General features: G+C 37.7%; 2 protein-coding genes across 3 annotated transcripts; both read right to left on the bottom strand.

Annotated features, from left to right (window-relative positions):
- Window positions 1-9,407: 9,407 nt before the first annotated feature.
- LOC116250980 (uncharacterized) lies at window positions 9,408-12,439 on the bottom strand. 2 transcript variants are annotated; one of them, XM_031625019.2, is made up of 3 exons: window positions 12,119-12,439; window positions 11,792-11,989; window positions 9,408-9,789 (listed from the first exon to the last, which is right to left on the bottom strand). In XM_031625019.2, the coding sequence occupies exons 1-3, from the start codon at window positions 12,159-12,161 to the stop codon at window positions 9,665-9,667; spliced, it is 366 nt and encodes a 121-aa protein (XP_031480879.1). In that variant the 5' UTR covers window positions 12,162-12,439; the 3' UTR covers window positions 9,408-9,664. The 2 variants fall into 2 exon arrangements, with proteins under 2 accessions (XP_031480879.1, XP_031480871.1); XM_031625011.2 differs by lacking the exon at window positions 12,119-12,439 and having other exon boundaries at window positions 11,792-12,112.
- A 1,020-nt stretch (window positions 12,440-13,459) lies between these two features.
- LOC116245245 (DEAD-box ATP-dependent RNA helicase 20) lies at window positions 13,460-22,316 on the bottom strand. Its single transcript, XM_031616901.2, has 10 exons — window positions 21,972-22,316; window positions 21,585-21,874; window positions 17,738-17,917; window positions 17,492-17,653; window positions 17,244-17,398; window positions 15,644-15,736; window positions 15,481-15,566; window positions 14,278-14,504; window positions 13,969-14,202; window positions 13,460-13,835 (listed from the first exon to the last, which is right to left on the bottom strand). Exons 1-10 carry the CDS (start codon window positions 22,025-22,027, stop codon window positions 13,780-13,782), a joined length of 1,539 nt encoding a protein of 512 aa, XP_031472761.1. The 5' UTR covers window positions 22,028-22,316; the 3' UTR covers window positions 13,460-13,779.
- Between the last annotated feature and the right edge of the window lie 1,847 nt (window positions 22,317-24,163).

Genomic DNA, 24,163 nt, shown 5'->3' with positions numbered 1-24,163 from the left:
TTTCAGAGATTCTAATCGAAAAATTAATTAACTTTTTATGATCTCGGAAACAAACGCCAGAAAAATTTAATTAGAAATAAAGCCAAAAAATCAAATCATTTTTCTCCATAACTCAAATCACAGGCGTCAGTTTCATGGCTGCTGAAATAGATTTATATATTTGTTTACTTTTCAAATCAATTTAAATTATTTTTCAAAATAAAAAACATAAGTTGCTGATATAGATTTATCTTTTTTTTTTTACTTTTAAATTATTTTTCAAAAATAAAAAAAAATAAGTTGCTATGGTTAAGCGAAAATGTTTGATCCGTTTTAGCCGCGCAAACTTTTGCTCCGCAAAAACCGGACCAAAAAACATGAGGCCAAAAATTTACTCATAACACCAAAAAAAGAGGAGATTTGCTATTTGCTACCCAAGAGGGCAAAAACTCATTTCTGGGGATGATGTAAAGAGGGCATATTAAGCGTTAAAGGGAGATCTATTAATGGTCTATTTCATGTAGGCATTTTGCATATAAGTTATAGCAAAACTTTTTTCCTTTTAATAAAAATGAAAATAACTTATTTGTTACTTTTAAATTGAAATAAATTCGAACTAGGGACAACAGCAGGGCAAAAAAATCAAACAACATATTACTTAAGACATTAGTTTTAAGTTTACCATACCTTATTCTGATGGCTTTCAAACTTCTCAGGTGTTCATTTTGATTTGCTCAGAAAATCTTGTGCCCTGTATGAAATATGTGGGCCCAATTATTGGACCCACAGTGCCTTGTCCTTGATAGACATTCAGTTTGTCAAACTTGTTTTGGAGTGCAAATGAGTTCTTTCTCCATTCTAATTTGGTTCTCAAAAAGGATCTTTATTCTTCTGTATTTTCCAAGCCCGCCCTCTACTTTTTGGAGAAACAATTCCAAAAACTTGTCTTCTAGCGATCTAACATAAAAAAAAATGGCTCAGGTAGTGTTTGGATGACAAATTTTTTAAAAAAATGATTTTTAAGAAAACTTGGATTTGTAAAAGTGGGTCTTTTTAGTGACTTTTGAAAAACATCTTTTTCAGGTTTGGGTGGGCACTGGTTTTTAATGAAAAACACTGTTTCGAAAAAAACAGCTTCTCTGACTATTTTGTTTTCAAGCCATCCAAACAATCCCCAAAAAGGCATTTTTGAGGCAAAACAACATTTTGCTTCTCCTAAATAGTGAGCCAGTTATCGCGTCCCAAGATCACATTGTTATGACTCAAAAATTATAAAAATTATCTGTTCTTATGTCACCAACTCAAGTGTCTCTTAACAAAAAATTTCTGGCTCCATCAATGAAAACATTGGCTGGTTGAACTTGGCTTGCTTTTAGACATTATTCAGTTCATCATAACAAGAATGAACATTATCATTGTTCATTCCAGCACCCCCAAGTGACCTCTCGCCTCTCTTGCCTACAACCCTTGAGGATTTCATAGATCTTACTTTGGCACCTATATAGTGTAAAGGATGATCACACCGGAACATGACAACAACCACCTCGGGATTTGAACCCAACTCCCTTAATAGGTGGACCGCCCTTGTCGGCCGGTACGCTACAACCCCTTGTGGTAATTGAATAGGTTTCTCAAAACCAATATTCAAGGTTCAACTTTTGCGTATAATCTGATTCAAATTTTAATTATATTTGATTTAATGCAATCCAAACTAAATCACATATAAAACCTAGATTTTCAAGTGCCAACCAAACCCTGGTTTCTCTAGAAAACACGGCATAAATAACATTGATGACTAAAAAGGTGGATCATGGATCTGAAAAAATCCAGCATGGGGAGGATGGGTTATGAAATTTAGACTAATGAGCATCAACTCATGCAAAGAAGGTAAAAAGGGTGATTATTATTCAAACAAGCATTCTTTTACACATGCTGGGCCAACATACCAATTGTCCCCATCAGTTGTGACTTGTATCCAATAAACATGGCTTTAATAAAGGTCATTTCTTTGACTAGACTATCTAATCTGCAGGTCCAAATACAATGTCATCTCCAAATGAGACTTCATCTGCAAATCATACCCAAATTTGTGACGGATGTGATTGAATTTAGTCAGGGATGACTTGTCTAATACAAATTTAACAGCTTGACTTATTTGACAAGAAAATCAAATGATTGCATCAATTTTTAGCTTACTACACACACAAATGGATCCTTTGAAATTCATGGAGACAATATAATATATAATAAAAGGTGAATGTCAACTAATATGTGACATTTAAAAAAAAATTACTTACAAAGACCTGCCAATGGTTCCGAGAAGTGGGTCCCAGCCAGAACTAGATTGTTGGTAAAGTATACATGTATGTATTTATATATGGAGTTAGATAAGTGGATTAATTCTTTTCAGCATGACCATGACAGGTTTAGCACAATAGCCTAGGGAGGGGCTGACATGCGGTCAATCTCGGCACCAATTCCTTACAATCAAAGAGGGTCATCGATGTATAAGTTGAAATGGAGCAGAAGCGACTAGGTACATAAGAAATTGCTAATATATCCCATGTGAACGTCCAAATGGGTGCTACTTTGAAGATCAAGCATTAAAGTCAATTAAATTCCACACACTTTTCTTCTTCTTTTAAGACATTCGGCGTGAAAACCATCAAAAATTTGATATTTTGTGGGCAGTATTTAAAAAAGTAGTAAGAGCTTTTTCAAGATGGCTTCAGGGGCGTATCATAGTTAGTCAGACAGACAAGTATATAAAAGATATGTTTGATTCCTATAGGTGTTACTTTTTTGAACTATGAAAGATGAAATTACAACACTTTAAGTTGAAATGTGTACCGTACCCCAGGTCTAAAAGAACCTAAGACCCTAGAGACAAGGCGAATGAGAGGACCATCAGGTTTTTTCTTGGCGGTGTGATTGTTAACTTTCTGCTCACTCAAAAAAAAAATTTTAAAGGTAAATTTTGAAAAGAAAAACCTTTTTTAGAGGGGAAAATTTTTCACTGTGTTTGCTTTGCTACTCAAGTTGTGGAGGAGTAACCAAAGGTTCTATGTGGAGGGAAGCTTTTGTCGTTTTCATGGATATACGAACCAAATTCGACCTAAATCCGATGTGAATATATTATAGCTGTCATATGATTTCTTCTGCAACCTTAGCAGATACATTATTCCCTGAGCAAACAGCCATAGCGGTCTTTTTCCCTCCGTTGGTTGTCTCGATGTCGACACTAAATGGCAGCGTTTCGCCATACTTGAAATCTGTCACGGCCAGCTTTTTGTTTAAAATTTGGTCTGAAATATATGAGCGGACCTAAAAGTTTTAAATTTTTAACAGGCATGAGTATTTAATTTTAAATTTTTAATGGTCATATAAATGAGAAAAATTATACTGAAATATCAATATGAAACACCTTTTATGGGCCCATAAACAATTACCCACACTTACTTACTTTTGCCCCTGTCTGTACCATTATATGGTATAAAAAGTTTTTTACTTTTGTCTTTTGGGGTCTCTGCAATTAATACAGAAAAATAATAATTTTGGTTATTTTTAATAAAAAAATAAGAAATTAGTTGATTTGAGATAACATTTATATTGTTTGATCTAATGAATTTAAGAGAACATAAATACGTTTTTTTCCTTTTTATCTTAATCATAAATGCAGGCAAGGGAGAGTGATCAGTTTCTCCATGAATGTGGCCGAACCATGTACCTCTGTCGATTTTAATTTCCTTTAGTCTTTTATTTTATTCAATTGTTATTGCATGTCCTTTACATGGTATCAAAGTTAAATTTCTAATTGATTAACTACTTATCAAATTGGTTTTCCCGTCTTCTTGCTGCACATGTTTCAGGCAGTGGCAGAGATAATCAGGACTGGTGTGGGCCTCTGCCCACACGGGCCACACCAGCTCGATAATTCAAAAAATTACATGTACCCACATCAGATTTGGACTTGATCTACTTGAAAGTCTAGAGCTCCATGAATATGAACTTAATAATTCAGTTTTGAGCATCCATGAATATGAACTTAATAATTCAGTTTTGAGCATCCATGAATGTTTAATATCGTGTTTGCAAGTTCGAAACCTGCTTGTGACTCACCCTTCATGTTGAAAGAAGTGTTGGACTTATGAACAGGCAAGAGCTTATCTCGATCTTTAAGATTCATTTCAGTTTATTGTACAGAAAATCCCATATCAAACACTTGTACAAATAAGGAAGAGGGCCCTCTAAGCTGCTGTTGAGGAAGAAGGAGAATAAGAAAAAGAGAATTATAACCGAGTTGTCCACCCTTTCGGAAAACTAGTTGCAGGCAATGAGTTGGCCAAGAAAAAGAGGAACAGCTTAGCTTAGAGACAAAAATGACGGGCTTTGAAATTTCTCCTTATTTTCTTAGAACAAACTGTTTTCCCTTTGAATGTTTGGCCATGGCAGAGGCTGCGCAGGATGCAAGGAACGTTAGGTGGTTTTTTATGCCAAGTAGTCTAGAGGATGAGATCTCCAAGTGATCGCTTCAATTCCGTCGGTGCGGAACAGTTCGTACAATCTCCTTTTGTAAAATAATTCACTTCGGATAAGCGGGAAAAAATTTCAACACCTGAGCGAAGGCCAAAGCCTCTCTCCATCCCTTCCAAGCAGGGGCGGAGGGGGGAGGGCCCGCCTAAGCCATGGCCCCACCCTAACTAATTGAAAAAAAAAATTACATTAAAAAAATCAAAAAATTTTAGTTGCGTAATGTATTTTTTTGAATTCGAGTTTAGTTTGGCACTGCCCAGATAAGTTCGTTGGATCGTTTGGCCCGCCCTTGAAAAAAATCCTCGCTTCCCCCCTGCTTCCAAGATCCAAGGCTACTTTCAATGCCTTGGGGTAGCGCCCAGCTATGTTTCAACTTGCAGTGGATTTCATATCCACGCTACTTACTTGTTGGACCTCCAATCCAAAGGAGCTGTGATACTTGGTGATCTAAGATCACTGCGGACTTCAGATCCACAGTAAACAAATGCAAGATTGGGCTTTTTTTTTTTTATCTCTAACTAGGATTACATTGTCGGGAAACTTATAAATCTTGTATAGTATTAGAAACACATTAAGTTTAAACATGAAGACAATATTTGCATGATTAACTTCGCTAAGATCACAAACCCAAGATGTGTTTGAGCTAAAGACTATATGGTGTGTTCTTTTTGGTTGTGTTCTTGTGCTTGGTTATGTTGATTATAAGAGTCAATAATAGGGGGCCCCAAGCCATTCAGTGTAACTTCTTTGATAACTGTGCCAGGTAAGGGGCTTACGTGGCGGCGGTCGGAAATTATGACATGCAAACATGCAAATATCTCCACTTGGCAGTAGCAGAGCTCCTATGTGGGCTGGTGTAGGCCACAATCATCGAAAAGTTCTATTATGACGGAGCCGGACCCAGGTCTCGCCACTTGCAGTGCCCATACCAGGCCCGGGGCAGTGCCCCATGGGGACTCGTTGCCGCACCTCAAACAAAATTTTGTGGCTCCACCACTGCTACTTGGGTTCATCTAGGATGAGGTAAGCACAATAGATGCAATAAAATCGCCTATTGTCCGCACTAATTTTTGGCAAACCTTTACAAGTTGCGCAATTTCTATTCTAATGATTCCTCTGGCCGCTCAGCTAAAATTCTCTGGCTCCGCCACTGTTAGTTGGGCTCATCTAAGATGAGGGTAAGCACAATAAATCCATTAAAATCCCCTTTGACCCCACTAAATTTTGACAAAAAACTTTACTTGTGTGACATTTCTGTATTAATGCCTCCCAACAGTTAGGTTGATCTGTGTGAGTCCAGGAATGTTAGGTGAATTTCCTGGCAAAGGATAATGGAGATTTGACTGCTAGTTGCTAGCCACCTGCCTTCACATAACTCTCTCTCTCCTTTTCTCTCTCTAACAATGGCCAATAATTGGAGGAAGGGTTGCTTGTTAGCTCCAGATCTATATCAAGTCTCTCAAGAGCTTTGACAGCAAACCATTGTACTTCTCTCACTCCTTTTTCTCTCTATCACAGTAATATGAACAACTGCTGTTGTTATGCACATTTCAACGAATTTGCCTCCACATGGAAACATCAACCAATTTTTGATGTGTAGATCTTATTTTATAAGACCAAATATTTCAAATGACTAGTTTCAGAATATTTACTATATCTGCTCTATGCACAAGAACTCTCAAGTTTTATTAATTCCTGCAGTTCTGATGTCTGCATGCATGATATATTTGTGAAGAACACAGAAGAAGAAACATTGCTGACGAGAAAATTAGCAATACAATCTAATTGATATGCTTTTTTTGTTTATCTTTTTGGTCATTAAGTATTGTGATGAAACATTCAATGAAGAGAGACAAACTCGATCTTCATAATGACAAATTAAGTTCGACTTAAAAGTTCATCGTCACTGACATGACAAACCTTCTCAATCAACACGTAAACTCAATAGTTTCCAGCACTTTTTATAGAGGACAACAAATTGAGTTGATCATCGGGCAGGTTGGACATGCGCCACAACCTAACAATCTTGTCCAACCAACCGCGTAGTTGCTTGTCCGGTGGAAGGAACTGTCCATCCGTTTGCTGATTCAGTAAGCCGTTTACTGATTCAGTAAGCACCAGCGGTCATAGTCTTCTTCTTTTTCTTTTTCTTTCTTTTTTTTTTGTAAAAGAAAGTGTTCAAAGAAAATGCGTTGAAAATGTGAAAAATAAGTCAGTCGAATAAAACAGTAAAAATATTTTCGATTTTTTTTTCATTTTAAACATTTTTTTTTATTTTTTTGAAAGTCAAACTGCTTGTTCCCGTTTCTTATTTTTTTTGCTTGTCTACTTGTCTACTTATTTTTTAATGTAGTCTTGTTTGTTACTTTCTCACTTACTTTATGTTCCCTAATTTTTTAGGTTTTTTAAATATTTTAAAAATTTGTGATATTTTTTCATTTTTTTCAAGTTTGTTGTGTGAAAAATTTTGCCATTTAAAACACAAAAACAATATTTATAACGTGGAGCTTGACTCTTTTAACTTGTTTCTATTAAGCATGTATAGTTTCTTTTAACTAGCCACTTGCAATCACAGATTGTTGGGGGATGGGGATGCGGCCCCTTATATTTATTGAACAAAATTATTTGTACAAAAACATATGATAACACCAAAAGATGAGCTATCCTTCATATAGACTAGATCCAAAGGCTGACTCAACACTTCTAGAATACAAATACCATATCACATTTAAAAAAAAAAAAAAAAGGATCAACATTAGCTGCACACAAAATTACGTTCCTCTATTACTTGATGTGGGGGGTGATGAAGTAACCCAATTCGGCCGTAAGATATCTTTTTCAACTTTGACATTGTGGAAAATCTTTAACAAGCCTGTAGAACTCCAGCCATGGCCTTTTACCTTCATAATGTTGTCGTAGTTTACTTGCCACTCATTTAACTATTCTCTTATTATAATTCAAATTCATTATGTAATCAAGCCAAACCGAGTTTAAACCAGTCAAGTTCTTACAACTCTAATTCGACTCATTTGCCATTTCATGTATATATTTGAACTAGAGCTCGACTTGTTTATCAATGGGTCTAGCTCGAGTCAAGTTTTGACGAGTGAATAGTCAAGCTTGAGATGGCTTGACTTGTTGTGCAACCCTCCTTCTAAGACGGCCCATCTCAGAAATACAAACCCTAAATCAAACACACGTTGAATTTCTCAAATCGTGTGAGACGAGCTCTCTCATGGCTACTTAATGGGCCGTCTTGACACATAACAAACACAACCTTAGTATCCTTTGTTTGTTTCCTATGTTTTTTTCTCACCTGGTTGTACCTCTCGCATTGGAAACTTGTGCATGCAGGATTACTGCCATAGATTGTGTGGCCATGAAAGAGCAGAAGCCATGGAGAATCTCCAAGTTCTAAAAGTTCCCACTTTTGAGATTGTAATCTTCAACTTCCTGCCAAACTACATATCAATTATTTGGCAATAGTAACATTTTGTTATTGCTTCATAAATTTTTCATAAAGATTAAGGCAAATAACATAGTGTTCTATAAATCTATCACAAAATATTTGAAGTATATTCATAACAGCATGCTCTCCTCACCAAACGGCCCCTTATGGGGACAATAAAGAGCCCAAGCCTTAGGACCTCATTAGCATGGACCAAGAGGTTGTTTGTAATTGTCACAAAAAACACGTTTTATTAAAAAAATAAACACGTTTTATTAAAAAAAATGCATATAAAATGTGAAAAACAAGTCAGCCATATAAAACGTGAAAAAAACGCTAAAAAATAAAAAAACACGAAAACAACGGGTATAATATGCATATTATACCTAATACGGGTATAATATGATATTATACACGTTTTCACCCTTTTTTCATATTTTTTATTATTTTTATTTTTTTAAGATTTATTAAATGTTTTAAATTTTTTAAAAATTCACAGAGATTTTCTCCATATATTCTCCAAATATACAATTTGGTCGTATTATACCTAAAAAATTCATCACTGTGTAATACCCATATACTTTTTGTGTGACAATGGTTTGTATCACGCCAAATCATTTGCTAACGATCACTTCCAACCGACATTACCTTACACAAATGCGCTTTATGGAATAAAAATGAAGGTGAGACGATCTAGGAGGCTACCAACTGGGTCTCGACCGGTATGAATCTTGGGAAAATTAAACGGCTACGTCAAGATCTGCTCAAGAAGAATCAGAACTACATCCAGATTTAATAACTATAAAAATGCAAAAGCAAAGCCAATCCACAGGTAATAAAAAATATTCACTTCTAACTGTTCTTCTACACTGGGAACTTGCAGATCAAATTTCAGAGCTGTCATGGAAGCAGGTCAGGCATGTAATTTATCAAACCATAACCGGACCCATTTATTACCTACCAACCACTTATTCAGCACTCTTTTCTTGACACAATACACGAAAATATTGCAGTCGGCATATGTTGAGGTCAGGTCATACTTTTCCTGGGGGCGGTTTGCATGGAAGTTAGAAAAAGCAGAGTGAAGAAAAAAAAGTGAAACTTTTCTTAAGTACACCTCAAGAGGGTAAATTTTTCCAAAGAACAAAAAAATTGCCCTGGACCGTGAGTCGAGATGGCTTTTTCGAGATGGAAAGGCCTGGTTGTGTAATTATTATTTTAGCCCAGATCTCCACGACCAAAAAAAAAAAAAACGTTCTACTTTTAAGAGTGGAAAGTGAACATTTACCCCAGTAAATGTTCACCTTGTTTGCCTTCTTTTCAAAGCTTCGTCTTGAAACTGCAGGTAAATGCGACTGTGCAACTAAAGACCACCTTAAGTTGAAAGGGGTGGTCGAAATCCTGCCAGACTGTTGGTCACTGCTTACCTTTGACTCAGACATGGCTCTGTCATCAAACAATTACCAGTCATAGCATGCTTCATTCGACATACAGAATCTATAGAAGTTCATTAATAAACGAAATCCCACTCAATGAGCCTCAATGGAGATAGATGCTGCAATACGCCATCAGATCAACTCGCGAAAGTTGGATATTTATTGTTGTCACGAATCGTTGCCATCATGCAAATTTCTCTTTTTCCTCTCTGCCGTGGAGTGTTTGGCTTCGTCTGTTTCCTACTCCTCCTCCTCCTTAGAATGACTTTTATGGAGGTTGAGCAGGCTTCCCAGGAACTGTAGTGCTCATGTCAGACACAGGAACAGAAACCTGACGACCAACCTCTTCAGCATCGTGGTAATCCATCTTCCTTGTTCTCCAAAATATCGAAACTGCAGTAATAGATCACAATGTGAACAAAAGACTCGCTACTAGCCAAATTTAGACTATATTGAATCCAGTTATGCAATCCAGCTATGTAAGTGAAGTGTGCCCATTCACGAAACTTTTAACTCTTGTTCTTTGTGTAGAAGACCAGAAGAGACTCATTGAGTATATTCTAATTAACGTGATGGTACTAAATCTTTTTATTTTAAGTCAATCCAATTACTTGGGATTGAATTGAAAAGCAGCGGCACCGTAAGCCACGTAATGGGCATGTCAAATGCCCTTGATCGTGCCATGTTGTAGACCTCTATTTATTGGCTTCAACAATCTTCATTCTAAGCAGAATCAATCTGTCTGCACTTAAACATTGTGAATCCGTCCATTTACTTCAGTAGGTCAGGGTCTTGGCTATAGGTCTCAGTTTGATAACTGATACTCAATACAGTGTCATGTCAGACTGGCTTGAATAGTTCTTATAGAGGCTAAGCATTGATGTTTCATGTTTGAGGTTTGAACTTAAACAAGATTATGAGATACCATGATGTTTGAACTTTATCCAGATTATGGGATAATATGAGACAAATGGAAGAATGACCGATGGAAGAGGTGGTTATGGTAGAAGGCATGTGACTCTACTACCTGCAAGGCTGCAACAAATTCCTTCAAATAGAGGGCTAGTGATGAAACACAAATTAAAACACTTCAAAGGGTATACCAAAGAAGAGAAGATGCAATTTCTTCTTCCGTCACCTGCTGATGCCCCTCTTTTTCATATTGTTCTAAAGCTGATATTTGGCTTTCTCCAAAGGAAGTGCTGGGACTTGCTTTTATGTACTTCTCTGGGCTCATCGAAACATCAAGAATATGCTGCACAAGGGTGTGGTCATGTCCAGATAGGAAATTGGTGAGGCATTAGACAGTAGACAGCTTCTATTCTCATGGAGACACTAACCACAATATCCAGCTACTAAAAATGAATTTGATTATTGCACAAGATTATTATTGCTCATTCTACTATAGATGATTTTACTTATCTGATTCTGAGCTTGCAAGCTTCTTTATCTTATTAAGAAGGCAGTACCTACTAATCAAAGGCTCTGACAGAGACCAATTGCAAGAAATGGCAAGAAATTGCAACGAAATTCATGCACTTAAGACAAATGTCTTCACTCGAGATGATGAGCAAAAATTTGCTTGAAGACAGAAATTGAATGTTACTTAAGAAAAACGTGCCAAGATAACGGACAAAGACTTGCCAAAACAAGCATCAACATAGTTTAGACTAGAGACAACGTATGCTGCATGTTTCTAGTGAACAAAGGCGCTGAGATGGTTGGCAGAAGCTTAAGAAGAGTAAAATATTTTTGCGACAAAATGCCCCGATTGCTCTTTCTCCTTACACCTTCACAGTCGGGCCTATGACAAGCATCAACATACTTTTAGAGACGAAGTATGTATTATGTTACTGTGTCACAAAGGCACTGAGATAGTTACCCGAGTCTTGCTTAACAACAAAAAGCAATATATTTGCGATAAAATGTCCTTTCGTTTCTACTTAAACCTTCACAGCCAGACCAATAACTTCTCCATGAACAAAACAATAAGGAAAAGCCCATATTTCTAAGTTCTAGCAGGGCTGCAGAATCAATAGCAATTTTTAAAATCTGTGTCAGGGAAGGACACCTTTTCTTCAGTGCTGAACACTGGAGGATGCGTTCTCTTTTCAGAAAATTTTCTATAGATAAAACTTCAATCCGAAATGGTGACAACCACAGAGAGGACGTAGAAGATCAGAAGAAACAAAGAGGAAGCACAACGCAGTCCACCAAAAACGAAAATCAGTCGGTGATTAGTATCCAAACGGCTCTAACTTACTAAATTAATAACTGGAAGCACAACAAAAACCAAACCAAAGAGCACATATATGCAACAAAGCAAATATCGATTCAAAACATTATAAGAAGAAAAATGTTAAACAAACCAAACATGCTGCCAAAATTTTCTTACCTCCAACAGCAAGATTCACCATGAGCAGAACCGGCCACACGAACTTGTAACGACGAGCAAATGTCTCCTTGGGAGCAGAAACTGCTGCTGCTGTTGTTGTTGTACTCGTTTTTGTTGGTGGCGGCGCTGCTGGTCTGGGAGGGTTCGTCGAAGGCTGAGAAACTGACTGACCCACTTCATTTTTAGGCTTGATCTGTCCTGAAACAACAAAAAGGAAGCAATGCGGCGATGACCAGAGATCACCAACAAATACCATCATTCTCTTTCATCTTCAAAAGCAGGCGAACGGGGAGAAACACCGAAATGAAGGCAGTCTCTCGGAGTTACCTTTTCTAGGCTTATGGGTGTAGAGTCTAGGTTGCTCACTCATTTTGATCGCTTGGAAATGGCGAGGAGAACTCGCATATCCTAACAAAGAAGACACATGGGTGGACTCGCGGGAACGGTGGTGTACCTCTACGGAAGGCCCGTACCATTTGAGGCCGCACCCATACTACGATCAGGCCACCGGCAGATGCAACGTCCAAATTGGCCGCTTTAGGGTTCTTTTTTTTTTTTTCTGTTAATTCCATCAAAACAAACTACACCGCTGTTTTTCATATGTTTGATTCAGAAACCCATTTTAGCACCTTCCAGGGCTTCTACCACCCAGTAAGAGACGAATCCATCTAACCCTTTCTCCCTTTGTATTTTGCTTTTCTCAACTTAAAATACAAGTTCTGTTTTCCGAGCTTTGGGAGGCCTGTTTCTACTTTAGGGTGCTAAAATAGTACTTCAGGGTGCTAATATTTTAGGGCGCTGACTGACTCCACCATGTTTCATCTTACACATCGGTGGCCTCTTTCAATTTCGCAAGGAATGTAATTATTTTTGCATATGTTGTAATTCGTTTTTTTCAATACGAGGGAAGAGAGAAAAATGTTGATGTGAGAAAACTAGTGCTGAACAAAATCCTTACCCCCTCCCAAAAATTTAGAGAAATTATAAACAGACATCCTTGAAAGTTGTAAAAGATATGAATATCCTCCCAAAGGTTTTCCAGTCGCAAAGAAATATGAAATATAGACATGATGAAGAGTTGAATCGTCATAATATAAAAGGTTTTCTTCAGTTTCAAACGTACCATACCATTGCACATGGGTTGGTCGGGGATGCCGTTGCCATATAATTGCAAATGCGTTGGTTCGGGATGGTTAAGTTGATTGTGTCTAGTAATAACTGAATTCAGTATAATTCCAAAATGACCTCAGTTTTGGTAGCATGTCCATTCTGAAACCTTTATTCAAGGATTCTCACGAAAAATATGGCAACAAGAAAAGCTAGAAACTACTAAAAATTGTGCCTGAAGCTGCAATGATAATTAAACACCATGTATTCTCAAGAACATATTTTTAGTTATGAACAAAAAATTTAGTGAATTCCTTCCGTCAACAGCTTCCTGTGCAATGGTGGTAAAAGAATACCTTGGCCCTCGAAAGCACCATATCAGAATGATAAATTCTCAGGACACTTGGCCGTTTTAACTCAGTAATCACCAGATCAAGTAATACCTTGGTAAAGCTTTCCCGCTAAATCAAAAGCTTATATACATGCCAAAAGCTCGGCGGTTGGCACGGTCATCATTTTTACGAACCCAATCATACATACTGATGCGCACGGAGAAAATAGTTACTTAAAACAAACATGTATTCAATTAACAGAATATCAAATAATACACATCAGAAGAGCTGAAAATTCATGAAATTTGTAAAATCATTTCTTTGTTTTTACATAATATGCAACCCATTTATCTTACAATGGAGACTGGCCTTCCTTTCGACTTTCACACGTTTTCATTGAAATCTTCCCAAAACATGTGAAGCATCTATCTCTGAAAATAATCCCTGTTAGACTACGCTACTGCAACTACCTAAGCAAAAGTATAAATCCCTCCTGCGTACAGGATTGTCATTTCCAAACAAAGCAAACCACAGCTAGAAGTCAATCTTCTAATTCCAAGAACGACCACCGAAACCCCTGCCACGATCACGGAAGCTTCCATGTCCTGTATGATAGCAGCATGAATTTCAAATGATTTTAGAACAAGTGAGTGATGGCAAAGGAGAGTTTGGTGTCCCATGATTTTTATATGTTTTTGTGTGTGTTCGGAAGAGTTATAAAAAAACCTAGTTTCATACCAGAAGCAGATGGTGGAGCACCACGCCCCATTGCGGCAAGTTCTGGACTCACTTTCTGCCCAGCCTCTTCAAGTATGGCAATGAGTTCCTTTGCAAATCTTGCATTTGCTGCCGTAAAGAAAGTATAAGCTGTTCCTTTTGCTCCTGCCCGACCTGTGCGCCCAATTCGATGCACATAATCTTCTAATGATCCAGGAAAATCGTAATTGATCACAAATTTGACATCCTTCACATCTGCATACAGAGGGATAATGTGAACCATAATATCAATAAGAGATAACCGATCAAACAGATGTAACTAGGAGTTACCTAATCCTCGAGCAGCAACATCAGTTGCCGTCATGATTGGACTTTTGCCAGCTCTAAACTCCGACAGCACCCAATCTCTTTCAGCTTGACTCTTATCCCCATGAATTGAGAGTGCAGGCCAACCATCCATGCGAAGCTGTCGTGTAATCTGGTCACATCCTTTCTTCGTATCCATGAATATCAGAATCCTGCTTCCGTCCATGATATCCTCAAGCAGCTTCACCAATCTAGAACACAGAAGCCTTTAGAATACTTTTTTGCAACACACCATATACACACCATTCACACACATGCACACACATACTTCTAAACATACTTGGTGGAGCAGTAAACTGTTAAAAGACGTCTTGTATTTTGATGAAATTTGGATCTGGGTCAGGTGTGGATGCATGATCCTCCTTGTTGTTTGCATTAAATGTATGTCTATTAATATGTACCCAATAAGTGTAAGGGTAGTCTTGTAAAAGTTTCATTTAGGGCGTTGCCCTTTACTATCATACCTCCACAACATTTGATTTGACTGAGACATGTGGTTTTCAGCTGTCTTACTCTTCCTTCTCAACTCTATTCTGCTGTGGGTAGACTCTGGAGAATTCTCACATAGACAAGGCATGCCCCAAAGTCAGAACAGCAAGCTTGACAAACCCCCCAAGTTTGGTAATCTGGGAGAGCCTGCCATCGGTTTGGCAAGATGCATCCATGTGATCTCTCCTCCTATCATGCTGCAACACTGCTGTATAAAAGATCACCTATGCACCACGCTCTAATGCTCCTATTCCTTGAGAAGGTAGATTTGGTAATATTGGGATCTATGGTATGACTGAAACTTAGAATCAAGAGAATAATGCTACGGGTAGACAGCTGCATACTTCTCTCTGATGTTATTGTCAGTCCAAAAAAAAAAAAAAACCAGAATGATGAGAAAAAGAATGGAATTCACCAAAGAAGATCTTCCCAGTTGCCTGATTTTGTGTCAAGAATGGAGATTTATTTGAAGAGGTCCTTCAATTTATCCAATGACAAGGCATGTTGGAACTTGGAAGTGAACAAGACAGCGAAACAACTAAGAGAGGACTCTCTCCATTACCTTAATGCCTTCACATATCACCTGTCATAATACATATCCCCTAAAAATAGCCAGAGAAAAATTTATTCCTATTGCTTCTCTATGTACATACATGCATGTTACCAAGCAAAACATACTTGTTATATTTTTGGCTCTCTGAGACAATCTCTACATGCTGACGAATGGCGTGGTTGGCTTTCAAGTCAATGGAACCAATAACAACCTACAACAAATTCATGTCAGTTCATAAAATAATTACAAAAGAAAATAGGAGTAGGGCAGTTGCAAGCTAAGAATGACCTTGTAAGCATTGTAGAGAAACTGCCTGGCAAGCTGTTCAACTTCCTTTGGCCAAGTGGCACTCCAGTAAAGAGTTTGACGATCTGGGCGTATCTACAGATAGAAATGTGGAAAAATGACCATAGATTAAAAAAAAGGAAAATAATGGAAGGCACTAAACATTCTGCTCTCCTTCTCATTCATGTAAATGTCATAATTCATATTAAATCATTGATCATGGCTACCATCACCAAGTGTCCATGCATGTACCAGAAAGAAGGAGAGGTGTGACATTGTGCCAATTAAAAATATGGATAACATGTATGATCCATATTAAGAGAGGATGCATGCCCTACACCAGGACGTGGAACCAGAAAACTAGTCGTCTAAGATTTCACACACTAAACTTTTTTTTTCTCAAATTCAGAGGCAGAACCAGCGGTCCTCCCTGATTTTGTTATTTGTTTCTTGAAATGTTAATTTTTTTCATCCATCCTCTCTTATTTTTTGTTTTCCAAAAAAAAAAAGAGAGGAGGTAGCGGGGTCATAACCAAGGAATTCAAGGGGGAGATACGGTTGCTCCCTCGTTCTATCCCTGCAAAGTACACTAATAATTTGCTTCTTGAGTTATTACTCATTTTCAGAACCATCCGTTTTCTCCCCTATTAGTTCTTCCTCTTATGAAAATTACACTAATTGAAAACAATTCCCTTACGTTCTTCTAAGACAGTGGATTTAAGATAATATGGATAAAGGAACAGGTGACAATGAGTCCCATATCATTACCTGCGTATATGATGAGTTTGGGAAGATAATATTACAATACACTTTTATATTGCTCTAGCTACCATATGTTAAATCTAGCTGTAAAAATGACATTAAAATTATTACATCTGGGCAAATGCAGCTAAATATCCTGAAAATAAATTGAGTAAAAAATAAGGGAAAGTGGCAGCAAGAAAAACAAATTAACAAAGTATTAGAAATAATGACAATGAAACCCCTGTTAAGAATATATGAAGCTAGGAAAAAATGAAACCCCTGTTTCCAATAAGATAATGCCCAGACGTTAAAAAAATAATCTAAAATAAGAAATAAATGACATGTACAGAGAACCAAAGTAAAAAGTCAATAATCGTTGTGTTGGTTAAACTACTGCATTTAATCAACAAAGGTGCCAGTTGCTTCAGCAATGAACCTGTTTGAATTTCGTCTCATACTGCTAGTTACCTGCTTATCATTCATTTTAACTAAAAGGTGATGTTCTGAATAATCACTACCTTGTTTATGCCAGAGGCAGGTTCAAGAATTACTAAAAATATACATGTATGAAACACACTCAGGCACATGTTAAGGCTACAGTTATGTGGACAAGCATTAGCCCTCGTGAAGACCATGCACCAGCACATGCAAGACCCTGGTCATGCTTTAGCAACTTTCTGTCCAAATTACAAAACTGTCAATCATGATGAAATCGCTTAATTGGAAAATGCAGGAAACGAGAATGTCCAACAAATATTAAATGCAAGGAGAATAAATGGATACCATCCTAATCTTTAAGTTTAAACCACCTGTAAATTAATAAAGTTAAAAGTAACTTAAAAATACAGGAGGTGTGTACCTGCGAAATAATTTTTCTAATCTGAGGTTCAAACCCCATATCTAGCATTCTATCAGCTTCATCCAAGACAAGGTATGTAACCCTCCTCAGATTAGTAACATGTGATTCTAGCATATCAATCAGCCGTCCTGGTGTAGCTATAACAATTTCAACACCTGCTTAAAAAGAACATACAAGGAGTAAGACAAATAACACTTTACTCATTAGCTTGCATGGCCTACAAGCATTTGACCAGATCTATCACAGACCTTTCTGCAGATCACGAACTTGAGGTCCCTTTGGTACACCACCATATATACAAGTATTCTTTATTTTTGATGAAGATCCAAACTTGGTAGCCTCTTGCTGTATCTGTACAGCAAGTTCACGTGTAGGGGCGAGAACTAGAACAATTGGACCATCACCGGGAGCTGAGGCAGCAAAAATGTTGAACTAAGCATACTCAATATATATGATCTGAAGCATCATACACAGTCTTTGGCATCTATACTTACACAGAATAGGCTGAGCATTGATATGGACAATGGCAGGCAAAAGATAGGCAAGCGTTTTTCCAGAACCTGTCTCAGCAATACCTATAAGATCACGTCCTTTTAGAGCCATTGGCCAGCCTTGAGATTGGATTGGTGTTGGCTCAACAAATCCAGCTTTAACAATCTCTTGCATGACATAATCTGAAATCAAAATCAAAGAAACCTTATATAATCAGAAAGAATGAATCCAACTTCAGGTAATAATTGATACAGCAAATAGTTATTGAAGCCAAAAAAGAAATCCACATAGAAATAACTTGTTCAGCCATTTTCTCAACATCACATCTCTCCTATAAATACTGAAACCATCACTATATTCATGTTACAACTTCAGTTTATTCATACTTCCAAGTTTAGATTTTGACATTCTCCTCGAAAATAGATTGATCCGTTGTATAGATTCTGAAAGTATAAGAATGTAAACCAAGGAGCTAAAATAAGATATTCGAGTGTATGGATAACAAGTTAACAACATTATTCTAGGTGTACACTGTAATTCTCTTTACGACTTCACTTATTGGATGTTTAGTATGTGATCAAACGTTAGAGAGTACATGCTGTAGTGTAGAGAATGTAATACCTATTAAATATTAACATAAGACTTATTGTCTGAGTTAACAGTTGCATCACATCCTACAAGCTTGAACACAAACCATAGCTGTACTTTGAGCTGAATATTCTGGCCAGCTAAGATGAAAAAAAGTACTCGAATCTAAGCAACCTATAGATAGCCTGTTTGGTCATACATGCCAATGTTACTAGCTTAATTCCCAAGAAGGACAAGTCTTCCAAAATCCAAACAAGTAGTCTTCCCAGACTAGGTAGAATCACAATTTGACGGCAAGAGAATACAACCATTTGCTTAAGCTGGCAGCCTTCTTTTCTCAGGGTCAAGCAAGTACAAGAATAATCTTCTATAAATTCAGAACACCGATTTCTCCAAAGATTAAACCTGCCAAAAATCCCAATGAAAATGAATCTTCCGATGATGCAATGGCAGCACCAGTGCCAAACACTGTGTAAGTCTCTGAACATTCTTCCGGTAAAAGACTTCCTTTGCAACACCTATTCTAACCTACCCACAGCATATATCAATATCCTGGAATAAGAAGACAGATACAAAAGGAACCTTTCATTAGCTTAGCATTAGGATCAAAGTCATTCCTTGTGATGGTTGTCCCTAATATCATTGCTCAATTGTTGTAAAATCAGCCCTATAGACTGAATATATCCATTAGACACCAGCCTTACCACCTTTGTCAACAGACTCAACACCTTGTGTCTTTCTAAGGTTTTATAAGTTTACATCTTCAACTTCTATGCCTACTTTCATCTAATTGAGTATTTTTCTTCAGGAAGTCATACATGCATGTAACCTTTTTACATCCAACTCCTTAGCCATTACTTGCCACAACTGTGGCTCTTCAACTGCTTCTTCATAGGCTTGGGGATAAGATTGGTGAATAAGGCAGCAATATAGATACCATATCACAAAGTGAATGCCATTACTTGCCATAATTTTGGCTCTTCATCTGCTTCTCCATAGGCTTGGGATAGGATTGGTGAATAAGTAAGGCAGGTACATAGATATCACATGGTGAATATTATAAAATTGTGTAGCAAGAGGCATGAGGAGCTTAACAACATGAGCTTTAAGTTTTAGTCTTAACTTCTCGATGTTTTATACCTTTTGCACCTTGCTGGCTTAAAATAATATGAATCCATGTTAAGCATACATAGTTGTTGCATTTTCTTGTACTAGTATTCAATGCTTTCTTTGTTATGCTCAATCTTCTCAATTGTAGAAGACCATGAGTATCTCGCCTACTCTTCTTTATATTCTTATCCAAGAATCGGCAAGCACAGTCTGCTGCCTTAACCTCTGGTGATGTGTGGCAATAATTTGCTCAACTAATTAAAGCAGGCATGCCTTGATCTTATAATTTCCAAAATCATACCTCCCAATTAGACTAGATCATTGATTGTGCCAATTTGTTATCTGTGGCAATGTGAATAACAACAGTTTTCGTCAGGCCATGCCCCTCTATTGCTACTACCATGAACTTAGAGTAGTTGTAGCTGGTGTCACTGAGTTTCACATATATCAGCTGACCTTTGTCCATTATGAAAAATACAATCTCGATGAGCACATGGCTGCAAATATGACCCAACAACACAAAATCACCATAAAGGTGTCTACAGAGCAGTTTCAGCAAGCAAACCCAGATTGCAACTGAAAGCTAGCCTTCCCAAGTATAGCTTAATACACACCTCATGTTATCTCAGTCTCAAACATAATAATTAAATGAACTCTTCTTGTCTCTGATACCAAAAATGAACCAAATTAAAGAAACTTTGGGTCTTCTCAAGCATAAAAAACTGGTCAGAATCTTTTGATTAAAAGCACATCAATGCTCCTGTTTGTTTACTCTATCTTCTAGTATATTGATCGAGATGGAGTTCAAAACCCCCACTTTGACCCTTTTCCCTCTTTATCTTTTTCCTCATTTGAGTAGGCTTGCCTAGGCCCCAAATAGGACTTTTATGGGTTCTGCCTCCTAACACTTTTAACTACATAGGTCAAAATTCAAAGTACTTGTCAAGAGTGGAGAGAAATTTCGCTACTTCAGATTGCTTCTAAAACCAAGCACTAATAGAACCTACTTAAAAGAATCAAATAAAAGGCCAACAAATGTGAATCTATCCCATGTACAATATGATGACCAAAACAAACACGTGCTTAGGAAATGTCAAAACCATGTCACATAGCTAGAGATGTAACTGGTCAGCATGCAGTTTGAGAACTTGCTTTTATGGCCAAGCGCTCTAGATCTATACAAATGATCTCGCTCTGAATATTGCAACTATATTCTGGTCATATCATTATCAAGCACCACCATTGCCAGCAGATACATTCTATAAGTTAAATGTAAACACTTCATATCATACACTTGCTAGCCTGACTTTTTCCCATTGCTTTGCTAGTACTACAAATCAAACAGAAAAAAAGATATTGCTTTATAGATATGAGTTCCTAATCCAAACCATGGATAAGGTTCATGAAATTGTGCCATAAAGGCATAAACAGGGCATAGTTTCAAATATGAGCAACCATTTTTCGATAACACCTCCTAACAGCTTGGAGCTCCAATCCACAGTGGCACTACAACATGCACATTCTGCTGCTCATTGATACAACCCAGCAAACAAAGTAATCCTTGAACGACTACTAAAATTTCGAATCACATGTGACGTCAGAAAACTCTCCCTTACATAAGGAAGGCATACGAAGCATATCTTAGTAAAAGAGCAATGTCCTAATCAGCTGAGCACGACATTGGGCATCCTAGCAATGGAAGGACGAACAAACATGAAGTCAAAGCAACAGTGGCAACTCGATCAGTCCAAAGACAAAACCAATACCTCTTCACTTTCAACTGCTACTTTGACATATAAAAATGAAACTGCCTTAAACAGATTAATTTACACAACAGATAGCGTTTATGCATAAAGGGAAAAAAAAACAATAAAGTTAAACCCAACGCATAGTTGGCATTGTGCATTACACTTTCTCATCGCAATAACGAACAAATAATCTCGAAAGAAACAAACGAATCAAGATAGACAACACCACCACCTTCACGGAACAACCAAAGACCCCACTCAATAGGGGATAATTTTCTCAGTTCCACAGAAAATCACCAGCAATTGAAAAGAAGAGCACAACCCAAATAAGAAAGAGTTGAGGAGAAAATAAGCATATTACGACGATAAACAACGATGGGAACAAACTCGACAATCGAATTACCAGGGAACCCAACATCGCGGAAATTCTTCACAGGCTTGGGAACGTCACGACCCTCGACTGTTATCTGCCGCCGGCGACGGTAATCCTCGACCTCTGGTTCCGTCATCGAGGAAACATCTGGGGACTCGATATAGAAATTCTTCTCGAATGGAGGCAGACCATCCAAATCCTGCTTCGACAATGCCGAGTTCTCGAATTCTGGCCTGGACCGACCACCACCCACGTCAAAGCTCCCCGTGCCGCCGCCGGAATATCTGCCATAACCGGTCGAACCGCTGCCGAAACTATCACTAGAAGGAAGACAGCGAGAGAGAGAGAGAGAGAGTCAGTAAATGGTTTTGTGGTGGGAAGAAAAGGAAAGGAGGAAGAAAAGTGAAGATGGTTTACCTTTTTCTATCGCGGTATGAACCAGGGTCGCCCATTCGGCCATCGTAGCGACTCATTTCTTCCTGTTCTTCTTGCCCCGGAAAAAATGAGACAAAGCGCAGCGGTGGCCTCGATCAGAAGACGAAGGGGCGGGAAAAGTACGCAGAGGTAGAGGAAAATGTTGCGGCTTTGCAGGAGAGAGATTGGCGGCGGGAGCCCTTCACGAAGATTCTTCCCTTCACTTCACCTCCTTCCTCTCGCTGCTCGTCGAACGGCTTGGGAGCTCTCTTGCCCTCTTTCCCGAGCAGCAGAGCCCTCCCACTCTCTCTCTCGATCCAGAACCCAGTCCGAAACGCCGTAACACGCTGACGAGGGAAACGGATAGGTCTGGACCCTTACCCGGCCTTTATCGGATCCGATAGTTAGTGCACTCGAAAATCTTGGTTGAATTCGATGAAATCTCCACAATGTATTTTCAGTTTCAGATTCTTTCTTTAATCCACCCACAATTCACTGTCATGATTATCAACCCATTGTATCAAATCTGATTTCTCAGTGTTCCGACTTATGCATAAAGAAAGAGTGTGAGTTTTTCTAGTAGAACATCTACAGGCGTCAAAAGTTCTCAAGTGATTTCATCTTCAATGTTTTTTTTTTCTTTAAGTGCATAATATGAAGTGTGGAAAACTTGTTTCATTTAACTCGCTGCATCTGAAAGAAAGTCAAGCTCGGCCGATTCTTCCACGTTTCATTCCAATGAGCATAAAGTTAAACACTGATGACAAGCAGAATGACAGTTCTAGGATTAGTTGAAAGTATTGCACTTATATAGTGAAATATATAATAGAAACATAACTTTAAAGATCTCAATAATGTCACAGTATTAAGAAGAAATCTCATTTATTTGCCTGATAAGTATCTTTCTTATCTTTTCCTTTCTCTCTCTCTCTGTAATATATATATATATATATATATATATATTAGAAGATTTGCATCTTTTATCTCACTATCCGTAGCCCTCGCGAGCGGAGCCAGAATTTTTTTTTCATGAACCACTAGTAATTTTTATGAAAAAAAAATAACGATTGTTGATAATTAACTACCGTAACTTTCTTCTTTCGTATCGAGGATAATATATTCTGAGATTAACTGAAACCATTTATTTTAGTTAAACAAAAGTAAACAGTTTGAAAGCATCACGTAATATAGCCTAAATCATGTTCTTTTAATCTGTAAATAATTGATTATAAGAAATTTTAAAAAATGGTTCAAATAATTAACAAGCTCTTCCTCCTCCTCCTCTTTCTATCTCCATGGAACAGAAGGGAGAATTCCAGGGACCAGAGTGTTGTTAAGGAAGCTAATTGTTAATCCTTCTCGAGTTGATCTTTCCATGCAGGGACACTTGGTAGTTGGTGCTTAAGATGGGTCTCTAGAAGTACATAATTGATCCAGAACAGGTGAAGAATATTCTGAAACCCTCATATCTTGATTCCGAGGAATGGAGAACCCTTATACAAGGAAGATAAAAGATATAAGCATATCACACGGGAGTTATCTTTGAAGAACAAAGAGGCCATCAAACACGGGGAAAGTTCACCGTAGCTAAGGGGCTTTATCTTCTCTCCTGTCTTTTATGTTCTACTAACCTGGAGAGGCGTTCCTGTTCTCAGTTTGACGATAACAGACAATTATCATGGTCTTAGAAACTGCAACTCGGAACTTGGAAGTTCTGGAAAAATGGATCTATAAGTAGAGAACAATGAACACTATTTCTCATCCTACAAGAGAAAATTTTCAACATTTGACAGACTACAGCATTTTGGTGTTAATCTTGCTAATCGATGTTGTCATTTCTCAGCTAGCAAGGACACTTGTTCTTTCTAAATTTCTTCACTGCGAATGGACTACGATTATTTGGAAATTTCTTTTAAAAAAGTTCAGTGTTGGTGGAGTGTGAAAGTCAAAAAATCCTTAATTCATAAGGAAATGTTGGAGATTCTCCTTCCCAATGTTATCATGGCAAATTTGGAAAACTAGAAATGCTATCATTCATAAGGAAGAGAAGGTGGCATCTGCTGTGGTTTGTGGAAAACTGTGGGAAGATATTACAAATCTGATCAGCAATCTAAAATGGCAGGCGAAAATCAGGAATGAAAATTCCTTTTGGACCAGCTGACATCATGATTCAATTGATCATGGTGCAGACTGTT

The sequence above is a fragment of the Nymphaea colorata genome, chromosome 1, assembly GCF_008831285.2.
Source record: "Nymphaea colorata isolate Beijing-Zhang1983 chromosome 1, ASM883128v2, whole genome shotgun sequence".
Taxonomy (NCBI): Eukaryota; Viridiplantae; Streptophyta; class Magnoliopsida; order Nymphaeales; family Nymphaeaceae; genus Nymphaea; species Nymphaea colorata.
Note: the sequence above shows the minus strand (reverse complement) of the source record. Positions and strands in the feature narration are given on the sequence as shown.

Coding starts and splice junctions, on each gene's coding strand:
- LOC116245245 (XM_031616901.2), bottom strand. CDS start 22,027: ATGAGTCGCTACGATGGCCGAATGGGCGACCCTGGTTCATACCGCGAT. Junction 17,918..21,584: donor CCGCGATGTTGGGTTCCCTG/GTAATTCGATTG, acceptor TTTTGATTTCAG/ATTATGTCATGCAAGAGATT. Junction 15,567..15,643: donor TTCTCTACAATGCTTACAAG/GTCATTCTTAGC, acceptor AATTTGTTGTAG/GTTGTTATTGGTTCCATTGA.
- LOC116250980 (XM_031625011.2), bottom strand. CDS start 12,050: ATGATGGTATTTGTTGGTGATCTCTGGTCATCGCCGCATTGCTTCCTT. Junction 9,790..11,791: donor GGTGAATCTTGCTGTTGGAG/GTAAGAAAATTT, acceptor CTATTACTGCAG/TTTCGATATTTTGGAGAACA.